The 15,953-nt window shown below is 30.7% G+C and overlaps 1 protein-coding gene across 1 annotated transcript in view; it reads left to right on the top strand.

The window, feature by feature from the left end:
* The window catches only part of ADGRL4 (adhesion G protein-coupled receptor L4), an 89,810-nt gene extending 79,763 nt beyond the window's left edge, over positions 1-10,047 (top strand). The window contains exons 14-16 of the mRNA XM_049771481.1: positions 7,645-7,736; positions 9,036-9,204; positions 9,945-10,047. Coding sequence (XP_049627438.1) covers positions 7,645-7,736; positions 9,036-9,204; positions 9,945-10,007 — 324 coding nt within the window. The 3' untranslated portion in view covers positions 10,008-10,047. The remainder of the gene's footprint in view (positions 1-7,644; positions 7,737-9,035; positions 9,205-9,944) is intronic.
* The last annotated feature ends 5,906 nt before the right edge of the window (positions 10,048-15,953 follow it).

The following is a 15,953-nucleotide window of genomic DNA, read 5'->3' as shown; positions in this document are numbered from 1 at the left end:
ATTTAACTATTAAATGAAAGCTCAGACTTTAAGAAGTCTTGTTCTGTGTTATTTAATTTTCATTGGAGAGAGCATATTTTGTTAGATCATGAAAACTTTTTCCTAGATGTAAGCCTTGCACATGGTCAACCCGATATTAATCCCTGGCATTCTACATGGTCCTCTAAACCTGCCAGATATGATTTCTGAGTGCAGAATCAAGAGTAAGCTCTGAGCACCGCCATGTGCCCCCCCCCAAAAAAAAAATTACAAGGTAGTTTTATTTGAATTGTAAGAGGCCGGCAACTCATAGAACCTCTGTAAAAATGACACTATTAGTACTATACACAATAGAAGATGTACATTAATTTGAAGTATAGATATATCAGTGAATTATTTTAAGTATGTTACAAATGTTATTTAAGTGGTACTTAAAATTTTTACTTTTTATATATCTGGAAAGAGAGGTTTATATCTGGATATAAACCAGTAGTTATATCTATTGAAGAACCAAATCTGTGAAAAGAGCCTACAAAGTAGGTTTTATACAAAAAATAATACAAAAATTGAAGTTCTTGAAAGGATGACATTCACTTCTGACATAAAATAAGTTATTTTTTGTCATTTGTCATAATTTTTTTATTTTACAAAACATAAGATTAAATCCTTTAGTTAAAAAAGCAAGTAATTGACTTCTTGCTAAAAGTACAGCACATAAGTTATAAATAAATATTCCAAGCTTATTCCATTAGTCAATTTCAGTTCTGTGCAATAGTTTCCATATCTAGTCTCCATTCCTACATTTTAATTTGCAGAGACCTCCGTATGTCCTGACTGGAGATATTCTGCAGAATTCTTTCTTCCTTCCACATCAATCTCATCTCTATTTTCATCAGTCAAATCTCTATTGCCTCCTCTTTCATTTTTAAGAACTTCAGGTTTACTTTCATATTTTAAAACTTATAATATTAATTCTATATGCAAAATAACAGCTGCCATATATTCATGAGTTATAGAAATGAAGATGTGGACATTTTTTTCTGAAGGGAAAACTGCTTACCACATGCCAAAATTTTTATGACATTTTATGTGGTTGGAAGACATTTTTTTTAAGGAATAATTCAACTTGAAAAATACTTCTTAGAAATCAGATAGATAACTCAGAATAATAAAAATCAGACATGAAACTCTGAATACTTGATTCTATGCCAGTTAATGAAGTATTTTCCAATCTAATAAGTTTTATCTTTTCTTTTAAAGTTTAAATCAAGCATCACCTAGCTATCTCTGCAATGGTTGACAATTGAGAACAAATAGTTCACTGCTTAAAATGACTTGTTGGTAAGCCATTTGAACCCATCCATTGTCCATGACCAAACCAAGTTTGTCACAGTCCACTTAATTTAAAGGTAATAAACTCTCTAAAAGGACATAGCAGTTGTGATCATGGCACATTTTTAATGAGCCAGTATCTGTTTGATATATATGAAAAATTAAAGCATGGATCTTAAAGTGCTGCAAGAGAAAATTCTTATTCTTTTCAGTGAGATCTGAAATCAGCATATAGATAGCATCATCAATTATGGAGTAAGAGACTAAGAAAGAAAAATGACTGATTAAGAAGTCTGATTTTTTTTTTTAGAAGTCTGATTTTTAAGACTAGCTGAATATGACTGTAGGTATGAATCTTTCAGACTTTATTTTCACTTTCTCACAATCTGTTTACATTTCTTTTTTTTCCTAAATTGCACTTAAATAATGCTAACACACACTAACCAAAAAAAATGTGGGTACTAAAATGGGAGATATCTGTGCATTGATAAATAAAGTTAGAAAATAAAACTATATGGGCCAGAACAATAGCACAGCAGGAGGGCATGAGCCTACCAGGAGTGACTTCTGAGCGCAGAGCCAGGAGTAACCCCTAAGCACTGCCAGGTGTGACCCAATAACAAAAACAAAAACAAAAAAAAAACTATATATAAAAGTAACATGAGATGAAACAAAAGGAAAAAGTACATTGAATATTAAATATTAATTAAGTTTATTAAATGTTAAAATATTTTAAAATACTAATTTTGAAAGGTAAATAGATATTCTTGGCAATTTTATTCTATTCTGTGTTCTAAAGCACAGCTATGAACTAGAGTTATTGCATTTCTCATTAATGATATCTTGTTTATTACTTTAAAAATGGAAGTTATATTTTGCTACTTGACAATCTCACAGTGTATAAAACAAAAATCAGATTGACTGACTTTGATCATCTTTCAGTCACTAATAAGACCTTGTGTTTTTGTTACACCAACAATTAGAGTTAAATAAAAAAAGAGTCAGGTGATAAAATCAATACAAACAAACACTAATGAGGAAATGTGTGAATCCGTTTCCAGACACCATTTTAAATTAAAATTTATATTAATTTTTTTAAAATTACTCAGGAATTGCAGTCTATTAACTCTGGTGTAACTATTGCTTTAGTAAGCATGGTGTCTTTTCAGCTATTTAATATGAAGTGCAGATTTTTTTTATATCTACTTCCAAATCCATTATATGTGCAATAATTGCAAATAATTTATTACAATGTTTTAAATTTCTATTTTATCGTACTATCAGACATTTCATATAACATAAAATAAATATTTTTATACCCAAAATACTCTTAGTTCATATTAGAGGCATAGATTTGACTTTATTACCACTTCTATTTAAAATGTTTTGTGACTTTAGATGCTTTTTAGGAAATATTAAATTATTCTTTTAAAATTTTGATGCTATTTTTAAATAAGGCTATAAAGTTGTTTTGATAAATATTGAATGTATGTTGTGCTAAAAATAGTAAATTGAGGTTTTTCTAGTTCTTCCAAATCGTTAGCTAATTTGTTTTGAATTTAATGCAAGAACATGCCCACTCTAAAATTTGTTAACATGGCTAAGATGCCTTATTTCCATATTATAGTGATGTAAAGATTTCACATTGGAAGGGAAACATCTCACTAACATTTGATATGACAAGGAACACTGAGAATGTAAAGCCAATGAACACATTATGAAAAAGATGGGCAGCAGTATTTAGAAAATTAATAAGATATCAGGAGTGGAAACTAATAGCCAAAAGTTCTTTCAAGAATCACGGTGTTTAAATAAAGATAATTATAAAAAAAAAAGAATTCTTGATGAAATTCAGCTAATAAGGTGTGGCATGAGAAATTTAATAAGATATTAAGAATGATCAGATTCTTGTTCAATCTGCTTTCTATAAGGGTTGACACTGAGACCCAAAATGAGGAGGCATTGATAAGAAAGGAGCTTAGAAGAATTTAACTAAATTTTTTTTTCCAGGAGAGTCTCCATCAATTTTTTAGAAAACAAAGAAATAAAATAACATGTTGGCATATCCTAAATATTAAGACATTCTCAATGAATTTATAGAACTGAACTCTGGTTTGGTTTTATCTTTGGCTTTTATCACTTAATGAGATTATATAGGAGGGAAAATGTAGACAGCAAATTTTAAATACAGATCATGAAAAAGGGAAAGCACAACCACTCATTAGACACACTTGATGTGCTGAAAGAATGCTAGAGGATCCAATGTAACTACACTGAAATGATCAAGGATGGAGGATTAGGATTTGAGGAACTAGTTGTGTTTTAACTTTATAGGGAATAGCTTAATCTTTATTTTTTAAATATCTTTATTTAAGTACCTTGATTACAAACATGTATGTAGTTTGGTTGTAGTTATAAAAAAGAACATTCCCCTTCACCAGTTCAACACTCCCACCACCAATACCCCTCAATGCCCTCCACCTCCACCCCTTGTAGTGTAATCTTTAAATTTTACTATATGCGATGGAATGCCAACTGAAAATTTTGAATGCAGAAAAGTTCTGATTTACATGTTGAAAGAATAAAACTAACTAGTTGGGCAGATTGGATTGTAGGAAGTCTCCATGGGAAATAGAATACCAATTAGGAAAATTCTGCAATAGTCCAGAAAAGCCATGATGACCTGTTTTAGGCAAGAAGCTCTAAAAATTGGAAGTATTGCTCATATTCTGAAGTTAATAAGTGAAGGATTGGCTAATGACCTATTAAACTGATGAATGAGACCTTAATAAAAAATTTTTGAGGTAAGAAATATTCCAGCAAAAATAGACACTGTGAATGTATTGGCTATTTGACTTGTGGCATTTTTTATTCATGATGTCCATTTGATTTCCAAATAAGGAAATCAGATAGAGCCTATGGGTATCATTTTGAGTAACTAAGTCTTATTATCTATGAAATGCATATACACATATAGTTAACTGAGAAATCTAATCATTTTTCCTGTTATCTTTCTATACTGACCTTTCAGGATGGGCTTAGAAATCATTATAGTGTCATGTCTTTTACTCTGCAGTCAACTGCTTGATATTACTGAATAGGGTCATATTTGCCTGCTAACTAGTAGGCACAATTCTACAAATTCCTTTATAAAAGGGGTGATAGTATAAGTGGTTTGGGGGTGAAAGCAGTATAATAAATTCTCTGCATTTTTGATTTGCAATTGTGATAAAAATAATATACATCCTATTTACTTCTACCTCACAAGGGGTTATTTCTCCTATTGTTCACTATGATCCTTACTAATTAATTCTTAGAGTATACTATATTCTGGGGCCGGAGAGATAGAATGGAGGTAAGGCATTTGCCTTGCATGCAGAAGGTCTGTTGTTTGAATCCAGGCAACCCATATAGTCCCATTAGCCTGCCAGGAGTGATTTCTGAGTATAGAACCAGGAGTAACCCCTGAGCACTGCCGGGTGTGCCCCCCCCCCAAAAAAAAAGAGTATACAACATTCTCAGTCTGTATTTTTATATTTTCTCTTACCTCCTAATGCACTAAAATTCATTACGTTCTTTTCCATGTAAAGTCCTAGTACTGCTGAATATTCATTCTAATCTATTTCTTTCCTAACAGTACAGTTTATCACTATGTAGACATACAAGTATTTGTTTGATTGCTCGCCACCTTTTTTTTATAAGTTAGGTCAATATGTGTTCATTAGATTGCACCTAGTATCCATCACTATATCAGAATCTTGACAATTCTTTGTAAGATGTTTATAATAAATTCAAATGAAAGGTTCAAATATTTGTATTACTATCATTTGTCATGAACATGATAAATATTTCTTTTATATAATGTTTATATAACTATAAAATAAAATTTGATAAAGTATTTTAATGCTTTTATTACAATTTAGAAAATAGGAATTTGTGGTATAAAAATTGTTCCTTAACTGGTTAGCACAACAGGTTTTAAGAAGTATGAAGAATTTCCTCTATTGAACAAAAATAAGTTTACTTTCTGGAACTAAATTATCTATTTCATTTATCTCAATATTATTTTAGCATGTAATATATATTTTCAAATACATATTGAGAAATTATACTAGTATGTTTAACTATTTTTCAAACCCATTTAGTCATAAAGAGAAATTTCAATAATAAATATCAAATTACTCATGTGAGAATTATACAACATGAGACTATATCCCATTTAAAGTATCTCGTTTAAGGTGTTTGCCTTACATGCAGAAGGATTCCATATAGTCCCCCGAGCCTGCCAGGGGTGACTTCTGAGCATAGAGCCAGGAGTGGCCACTGGCGCTGCCAGGTGTAACCCAAAAGCCAAAAAACAAAAAACAAACAAACAAAAAAAAAACAAATAAAGTTATCTCTCAATATTTCCACTGTTAAAGTAGCAAGTTAAATACATACATACATACATATAAATATAATTTTTAAAGATCTTTTGAAGATTTTCAAATCACTATGTACCTGAAATACTATTGCAAATGATTTGTAATCCACTTTGGTCTATAAAAATTATTAAAAATGTAGGTTTATAAATTATTTAATAATAGCTAAAGTTATTAACTTTGTATTAAAATATGTGTATATTTTATAAGATATGTGTATATTTTATAAAATTAAATAAAATAAGTAAAAATTAAATAAAATAAGTAAAACATTAAATTAAATAAATTAAAATTAAATAAATTTTATTTTCAGTTTAAGAATACTATAAATATAGAATACTAAATAATCATTTCAATTAGTTATTTGAGAATGTAATATGGAAATACTGTTTACTAAATCAGTTTAAAACCTTTTATTTCCTCTCTGTTCCTATTATATTAGTATAAAACTTTTCTATAATTAAGATCAGTTAATTATATAATTATATAATCATAAATAATAAACATGTGAATGCAAATAAAAGAATTGGGCTCATGCCTCTAAAATTTTTAAGTTCTTGTCCATGGAGAAATAACAACATAAAATTATCACACTATTAGTTCATACTGTTTTAAAATTATAGTAATTAATAAATTTAATTTTGAGAAGCTATATACAACTCCCTTGAATATAGTATAAAGAAGAATTTTTATAAGTTTTCAATTACTATATAAAACAAGAAAAATTAAAATATTTCTCGCTTTGCCATTATTATTTTAATAAAAGAACTTCATTTGTTTATTTTTAATATATATTAATACAGTTAATCCACATTATTTTTGTTATATTTAGATTTCTGTGTTGCTAGTTTACTCATTCAAAAAATATACATTTAAAATAAACTTTCTATTTAGTGTTCTGCCAGTGCAAATATGATATAAAGGTTTCTGAATATACAAAAAAGTAAAGAAGAAACATTTTATAATTTGTCACTTAAAATGATAAAATTGCTTGTGCATTTTACTTTGTCATTGTTAGTATATAGACATAAACACTTTCTAACATTTAAGTCATTGATAATTTGTAATTTTCTGAGATTATATATAGATGAAGAAAAATCTCAACATAAATATTAAGATATATATATGGGATAGAGTAATGTGCATGATATCCCTACATTACTAATAGTGTAACTCACAGTAGCAAAAAAGGAGAGCCACAGAGAGAAGGAAATGCTTGCCCCAGAGGCAGGTAGAAGGAGAATGGGAGAGGATGGGAGAGACACTGGGGACATTGGTGTTATAAAATGTGCACTGGTGAAGGGTAGTTTACATTGTAGACTAAAACTCAATCATGAACAACTTTGTATCCACAGTGCTTAAATAAAGTAATTATATTTAAAAAACATTAAGAAAGATAGCAATGTGTGTCTGTTGATAGAAAAAAATTAGCAATAGACAATGAGAGGTTTGACTGAGTTGTTGAATTCCTCTTCATTTTTTTTCTTAACAGTTTAAATACAGGTTATACAAGTTATTACTATTATTTGTCAAAAATGCATCAATAAATAAAAAATTTTATTTTCAAATATATCTACAACCTCCAAACACCAAAATCTCTTAATATATTTGTACAGATAGAATATTGGAACTAGCTGGCAATAATTGATCAAAACTTCAGAGTTTCTTGAACAATTTGATGATGAAAAATAGTAAACTTTAATAACTACCATTTATACTAAAATTTTTCACTGAAACTATAAAGATCATCCATGGACACTTTTGCCTAGAGGACTTGTATATAGTAATGTGCACAACAATACCTTAACTTCCTGGTTTCACTCTTCTTTAAAATTTAACTTGTTATTTATATACTTTCTAATCATTTTTTCTATAAAAATTTACTAAAAATGTTTCTTTTATTTTTTTTCAGGTTAATCTCTTGGCATTTGGATTTATCATATACAAAGTTTTTCGTCACACAGCAGGGTTGAAACCAGAAGTTAGTTGCTATGAGAACATAAGGTAAATGTTTCTTTCTGTCTACTTTCCTAAGTAGCTAAAATTTAATAACTGAAACTACAACTCATTTTTGGATGTGCTATTTTTAAAAGGCTTTTCACACCTTTTTATTTATTTGAAACATCTTGTAAAATAACATTCAATACTTTTAATAAGACTCATAACAATAGATTAAATAATTACTAAGGCAGGCATTTCAAACATTCTTGAAGGAAAAGATAACTGTACTTTAAGATAAAAGTAGATTTTAGTGATTTTGTTACTGTGCTAAAATATTTCAGCTTAATAAAATCGTTTCTTATTCATAGTTCACATGCTATTATGACTTTTCTTTCAAACACTTCTCTTTAAACCTTATTTATGGAGACCTGGAAAATGATTTCTTCAGGAAAAAACTGAACTAAACTACAGGGAACATTAGAAACAACTGACGCTGGGGTTGTTTGAGCACACACCTGTAGTTTCAGTGCCATGCACAAGATTTACAGTTACGATTTAGCAAATGTTTGATTACTTTCCGTTATTCCTCACTGTTCATAGTTTTGTGTTGGATGCTGGTTTCAACAAAGCTTGAAATTACTATATTCTGAAGTATCATGCCGAAGCATAATTTTACACATCTTTTGCAACCCAAAATGATTCAATAAAGAGTAAATGAGAAAAATAACCATCACTTGCCTAATTTTAAAGGCAACACTGTCAGTGATCATAAGCAGAATTGAATATTATTGCATCACAATAACAGACAATAAATCAAAACTAGAGTGCTTTGTGCAGGAAGTTTTAGTAATTAAGAATTCAATATCTAAAATGAACTTATGTTGAAGTAACTGTACTATAAAAGACAAAAATACACTTTTTAGCTCACATTTGTTTTCTCAATTAACCTGAAAGGAAAGTAGAAGTCTCTGTTGATGCCTCACTTTACCTAAATCCACATGGCATATTTATTCAACGTCTCGAGAAAAATATCACCTAACTAATCTATGCCTTCTTTACCTTAAGAAATTCTGCAACGTGAGATTTGAAGTCAAAATATATGCACGACACTCTGCCAGATCAAAGTATTAAGGAAATTCCACTAAATTATTATCACATTTATATTATGATTTCTTGATTTAGGGAATATAATTTTATCCACAATCTAGTATTATACACTAAAACTCTCCTATACAACGGCAGAAGAATTTGTCAAAGTTTAGAGGTGTCCTACTTATAGCAAAAGTCATTTCGCACATGAGGAGGTTGGCGTTTGTTAAGTAGACCTAGCTTTCTTAACTGACACTTTCAAATATGTTCTAGATCTTGTGCCAGAGGGGCCCTTGCGCTCTTATTCCTTCTTGGAACCACCTGGATCTTTGGAATCCTTCATGTTGTGCACGCATCCGTAGTAACGGCTTACCTCTTCACAGTCAGCAATGCTTTCCAGGGGATGTTCATTTTCTTATTCCTATGTGTTTTATCTAGGAAGGTAAACAAATTTTCATTTGCTCAAACCTATAATGTTTAAGCATTATATATATATATATATGTATATATATATATATATAATGTATTAAGCATCAAGTTACCAGACTGATAAAAGTTTTATTCTTATAGTTATGACTTGAGACTTTTATTGATTAAATATCCCATATTTTAGTATTAAAGATCCTGAATGTCCAGCCTTAAATATAGTAGAGTAGAGTAGGTAGAGTAATTCTCTTGCATGCAGATAACCCTGGCTCCATCCTCATCACTATATGTGATCCACTGAGCTGTTCAAGGAGTGACTCTTGGTTTTTCTTGGTTTTATTTTTGTGTTTTGGGGGGTCACACCTGGCAACGCTCAGGGGATACTCCTGGCTCTGCGCTCAAAAATCGTTCCTGGATTCCAACCACTGTCCTTCAGCATGCAAGTCAAATGCCCTACCTCCATGCTATCTCTCCAGCCAAGGAGTGACTCTTGAGTGTAAATCTAGGGTGAGTCCCAAGTACTGACTGAGGTATCACAAAATACCACCACCACATTTAACAAAAACCAGAATGTCTAGATATTGATGAGAATATATAAAATCATAAATTTAGCTTTTATTCATTAGAGTATATCGACAGAAAATAATAATATTAATTTTTGAAAACCAAACTGTAATTTAATGTGATTGAAAAAATAATTTAATGTAATATTGTGATACATTTAACAGTTTTTATTCTTTTCTTCTCTTTATTTAGATCCAAGAAGAATATTATAGATTGTTTAAAAATGTTCCTTGTTGTTTTGGATGTTTAAGATAAATTCAAGAAAAGTGGATAATCATTGCTACACAAAATTTAAATGCCGGGAGATGAAAAGCCTATGCATGCAAATGACTTGAAAAAAAAACTCCAGTTATTAATTACTAATTAGTAAAACTTTAATTGTCAATGTCTCTGTTTACAGTTGAGAAACTATATGCTCTGAGTTAAAATTATGTACCATAGAGCAGTAGATTTCCTACATGACCTAAGTTAGTTATGTCAAAAATAGTATTACAGATATTTGGAAAGTAATTGGTTTCTCAGGAGTGATATCACTGTGCCCAAGGAAAAAATTTCTAACACAAAAAAATATATGAATGTCCTGAAGGAAACCACTGGCTTGATATTTTTGTGACTCATGTTGCCTTTGAAACTAGTCCCCTATCACCTTGGTAATGAGCTCTGTTACAGAAAGTGGAACATAAGAGAATGAAGGAGCAGAATATAAAACAGTAAAAAGGGAATGACTGTTATAACGATGAGATGTATTTTTTGAGTAAACTTGTTTTTTGTAAAGTAGATAAGAAATTACATCGATAGAATAATAAATTGAGCAGTACATCTACCATGTTGTGAATTGTTCAGAGCTGTAAATTCTGCTGAAACAACTTAAACTTTTATTTGTTGCAGCTGTATTTCCTAATATTCTTTTAAAAACAGCAAAACTGATGCCAGAGCAATAGTACAGCAGATGGAGTGTTTGCCTTGCACAGAGTCGACCTGGGTTCAATAGCCTTTTCCCATGTGGTCTCCTGAGCACTGCCAGCAGTGACCTCTAAGTGCAGAACCAGGAGTAAGCACTGAACTCTACTGAGTGTGGCCCCAAATCAGTAAACGAACAAAAACACCAAAAAACTTCAAAAATGAAGAACACATTATATTCTTTAATATTTACCATTACAAAGAAGTACAAGCTGTTTTGACACTGATTTCACCGATCTTGACTTCAAATGTTTAATCAATACTATACAAACGTAAGTGTTATATTGCTCATGACTGTAAATGTAGAAATAATGTATATAAATAAAAATACTCTATAATTTAAATGTGGTGAAAAATGTCATATCTTATTAAGCTAGTTTTATATTTTTGTTTTTCTTCTTAAATTTTAGAAGTATTAGAGTCCACATTGAAGTATTTCCTTTTAAGTCACTAATTTAAAAAGTTATTGTAAATATGAAAGTATGTTAGTTATTTGCAATATTTTCTATTTGTAAAAGTAAACATTTAAATATTATTTGTAACAAAGTAATAACTGATAATGGTAATTTTATAGTGGAACTATTTTCTGACGGTTTCTCACTATTTATTAAAATGTCTAAAATAGGGGCCAGAGTGGTGGTGCAAGCAGTAGGGTGTCTGTCTTGCACTCGCTAACCTAGGACAGACTGCGGTTTGATCCCGGCATCTCATATGGTCCTCCAAGACAGGAGAGATTTCTGAGTGCCTAGCCAGGAGTAACCCCTGAGCGTCACTGGGTGTGGCAAAAAATAAAAAATAAAATAAAATGTCTAGATTTAACATATGACTGATGACAATTCTCAAATCTTTTCTCTACAATGAATATATATATGTAAGTGTTCTTTATCTATCTGTAAAAATTTGCCAGGATATCTTCTTGTTATTTTTAATTAATTTCTGCAACCATTTGAGAGAAGATAATCAAAAAGTGTGCTGACAAATAAAATATTATCTAAATGAGTTCTGCTAGTAGATTGGTTTTGAGGAGATTTATCTCAAGAAATGATCTACCTGCTAATATGAAGTATACATTAATAAAAGTTTATGATATTAACTTCATTATGTCTTCTGATCTATCATATGGTCACTCATGTGAGCTAGTATCATCATTATCATAGGATGTAATATTGACATTTTTAAAAAGTAGTCAATGATTGATATATATATTTATCTATGATAAATATAGAACAATGGCTAACCCAAACTTCCACATCCTAATCCTCACAATCAAATAATTGATTGAGGAGAACTAGGTTACCATGGAGTTGACATTTACAGGGTATCATTACTCAAGTATAATCACAGGGTTTCTTCTTTTTATTATTATTGGGGGGTGGCATGTGTTTGAGGCCACACTCAGCAGTGTTTAAGGTTTACTCTTGAACTCTGTGCTCAGAAATCACTCCTGAAGGTGCTCAGAATATTATATGTGGCTCTAGAGATTAAACTGACATCAGAGAAACACATGAAAAATTCCTAAACCCTAAACTATCTCTCTAACACCACACAATTTCTTATAATATACTGGAAAGAAATGGGAGCTTGTTAGATACAGAATGGGTCATTTTAAACCGGAAATATTTTAATCCACAATTTAAGTCATACTCTTCTAATTTATTGCAAAGTCCATAGAGAAAAAGACAGTATTCCTATCTATAAATTATGTTTTCATAGGCTAAAAAACATGCCATGCATTCTTAACATAAAATTCTATTTTGTCACTTGTATATAAAATTTAAAATGTGTTTATCATATGTTGTATATAATGTGTATATTTTGTTTTGTTGTCTTCCTTCCCATACATTTTTATTTTTATATCTATATTTATATCTATATTCCCACCCTAATTTTTTGGCATATCAGATCATCACATTTAAATCACCACTGATAACATACTAACTAATAAAATCGTCTGTTTTGCCTGCCTCTCTCACAGGAAAAGCTCAAATATATAGCTTGTTTATTCACTTTTCATGAATGATTATTATTCCTTAGTGAGGGCAGACTAGAAATGTTATAATTGGCATGAATTATGAATTAATAAAATGACATACTGTATTTTCTGGCGTATAAGACGACATTTAAAACAAAAAAATTTCAACCAAAAATCGGGGGTCGTCTTATATGCCGAGTATATCCCGAAAAATGTTTTGATATACTGCTAAACAAAAATTGTCTGAATATTGCCACAAAACGAATTTTCCAACTCAATACTGCACCAATCACTGAAAGGCTGCTCGGACCGCCTCTCTAACTCAGCCAATCCAAGCAGGCTTTTTATGCATGCAAATTAGACAATGTTCTTCTGGACCCGAATCTACACTGTCAAAAGTCTGCTCAGATTGGCCAGAGTCAGAGAGGAAGTCTATGACAGTATTACCTTCGAACCTTTGCTTGTTGTGATTGGCTCACTGTAGTACATACAGTTGCAGAACAGGAACGTTCTGTCTGATACAGCGAATATAAGCTAAACCTATGTTTTAACTGCAAAATTAGGAGGTCGTCTTATACGTCGGAAAATATGGTATTAAAAATATTTGGTGTCTTTCAGAAATAACATTCTTTGTGTTATGTTGCAACGTCCAGTAGTTTTGTTTTTTGATATAATGAATGTTAACCCAGGTTCATATACTATAACACCTTATCTCTTTCCTTGTTAGAGAGTATTCTGACTATTCTTGGAATTATTCAGTGAAATCCAGCCATAATTTCAAGTTCCACAAAGCTTTCTGAGTATTTTCAAATAAATGAAAATGATTTGAATTGTTTACTCTAAATCAAAAGCTTGAGCAAACATTAAGATCAGTTAGGCAATCTGAAAATTGAAAGCATTTTTATGGTCTCCTATGAAAATGTTGCACCTCAGATTTGTATTCCAGTAATGACTAATGTAAAGTGAGAGGGTTAGTTTGGTTGCAATAGATCTCTTCTGGTGTCAACATATTATGATTCTACTCCCATTTTTACTTTAAAGCACTCTTTTACTTTACTGAACAATAAAACCTTTAAAGTTTATTACAATTTTTGCACTCAAAACTAAGGGAGAAAATAATAGTTTCCTTTTAAAATTTGTTCTTAAGAAAAGCACTTTCATTTCTTATTGAGCTATCATTTGTAATACCAGTATATTATATATATATATATATATATATATATATATATATATATGTAATATCAGCCGACTCAACCTGAAAATATATTTTTTTATTTTTTTTCTTAAAGTATTAGTTCTAAAAGAATGTTCACTATCCAGGAGGTGTTTATTATCCTAGCAGTTAATCTTTGGAAATTTTAAGTGATAGAACAGAGTCCTAAAAAATGCTCCCTGCTCCTACTGTACGCTAAGAAGAACCAGGCCTTCTATGCATTTTCTTGGTCTTCTGTGCACCCTGGCTCCTGGAGAGCTGCACTCCTCTAGTGAGATCATTTATTGTATCACTTCAACCTACTCAGTAATCATGACAACTATATCTTTTACTCAGTCTAAGATAGCAGAATTTTCTACAAGACTTGGTGTGAGCCAAGTAAGGAAAGTAATTATTCAAAACAATATTGTTTCTTGTTCAAATTCTACCAACACTCCTGCAAAACTACCCAAATGGTTCCCAATTTGACCTTAACATTTAAATCAATTTTTGAGATTCTTGTGTAAACAAACAGCCACCTCACATCTTAGAATTTTACTTTCAGAGTGTCATTGCCCTGTTGAAAACATAAACACAAACTGCAGTCAGGTTGCCTGGAATACAGTCCCACTTCTTCCTCTAGTAAAACCTAATCTTGTACAAGTTAGGGTCCTCTGTCTTAGTTTTCTATGGAGAACAACTACCTACCTCATAGTGCTGTGAGATTTAAACCACTTAATGCATGGAAGAGAAAGGAGTAAACAACATAAAAATTATTATTTTTGTCTGGGTGGTTAAGTATTCATCAACTATTATTGACGGTGATGCTACTGTGTGATCAATCTGCTATCTGACAATGATTGACAAGATATTTGGTAAATGCATTACTATACAAATAAATTAATTTATATACAAATGCATGCATTTTGGGTATAGAGAAAAATAGCTCTCTAATATTATTGATTTATAAGTTATTTCTAAAACATGCCAGGAAATGGTAAAAGTAAACAAACTGTAATGGTAAAATCAACCTGTTTATAGTCTCTTTATTCTACCACTAGTTTTCAGTTTAACTTATCATCCTGCAACATCCAAATTTTCTTACCTCACATTTCATTGTTATCCTTTGTGTAACTGGTAAAATGTCAGAGAAAATTTCAAATGTTCAACATTTATGACACGTTCCTTTGGAATAGAGTTGCAATCTGGACCCCATACTGCTTTGTACATGTAAAGCTATGACCCTATACAAGTAATATTCTGCAATTTGATTAAAATAGTTTGCCTATACAAAAAGGAATCAATGTACTTTGTATTATTTAAATATAAATAGTATTATTAACATTTACATGAACTTAAAAACTATAATCTCTTTTAAACAGGGCATAGAATTAAAGATACCTTCATGTTTTTCAGCTTTGCATATATTCCAGTAAAAGAGAGAGACATTTATACTGGCATTATTCAGTACTTTGTATTCTTTGTTAGGGACACGTTACAGTCATATCATTTGCTCTTGCCTAATGTAAAACCATAGTAACCATGCTCCTTTAAAACAGTCCTTTTCTTGGGTTTTTTTTTTTTTTTTTTTGGTTTTTTGGTCCACACCCGTTTGACGCTCAGGGGTTACTCCTGGCTATGCGCTCAGAAATCGCCCCTGGCTTGGGGGACCATATGGGACACCGGGGGATCGAACCGCGGTCCCGTCCTACGCTAGCGCTTGCAAGGCAGACACCTTACCTCTAGTGCCACCTTCCCGGTCCCTAAAACAGTCCTTTTCTTTAAAGAAAAAAAAAACAAATGAACTGCATTAATATTGATAAAAAATAATACTTAAATCTCCACTTGAAAAGAAGAAATACTAATAAATATCTGTTACTAATGTATAAATTGCATCTGATTTTATATGTTATTCATATCTTAATACTCAGTATTATTTCCTAAGTACTAATGTATTTTGTTATTAAATTAGATAACATCTAATTTTTCATGTTTAATAAACTATATTACTAATATAATTTATAAATCAACTGAAAAGTTAATAGTTACTAGCATAGGTATTACTAGCATAGATATT

Source organism: Suncus etruscus, chromosome 4 (genome assembly GCF_024139225.1).
Source record: "Suncus etruscus isolate mSunEtr1 chromosome 4, mSunEtr1.pri.cur, whole genome shotgun sequence".
Classification (NCBI taxonomy): domain Eukaryota; kingdom Metazoa; phylum Chordata; class Mammalia; order Eulipotyphla; family Soricidae; genus Suncus; species Suncus etruscus.
This window is presented reverse-complemented; position numbering and strand designations above follow the sequence as displayed.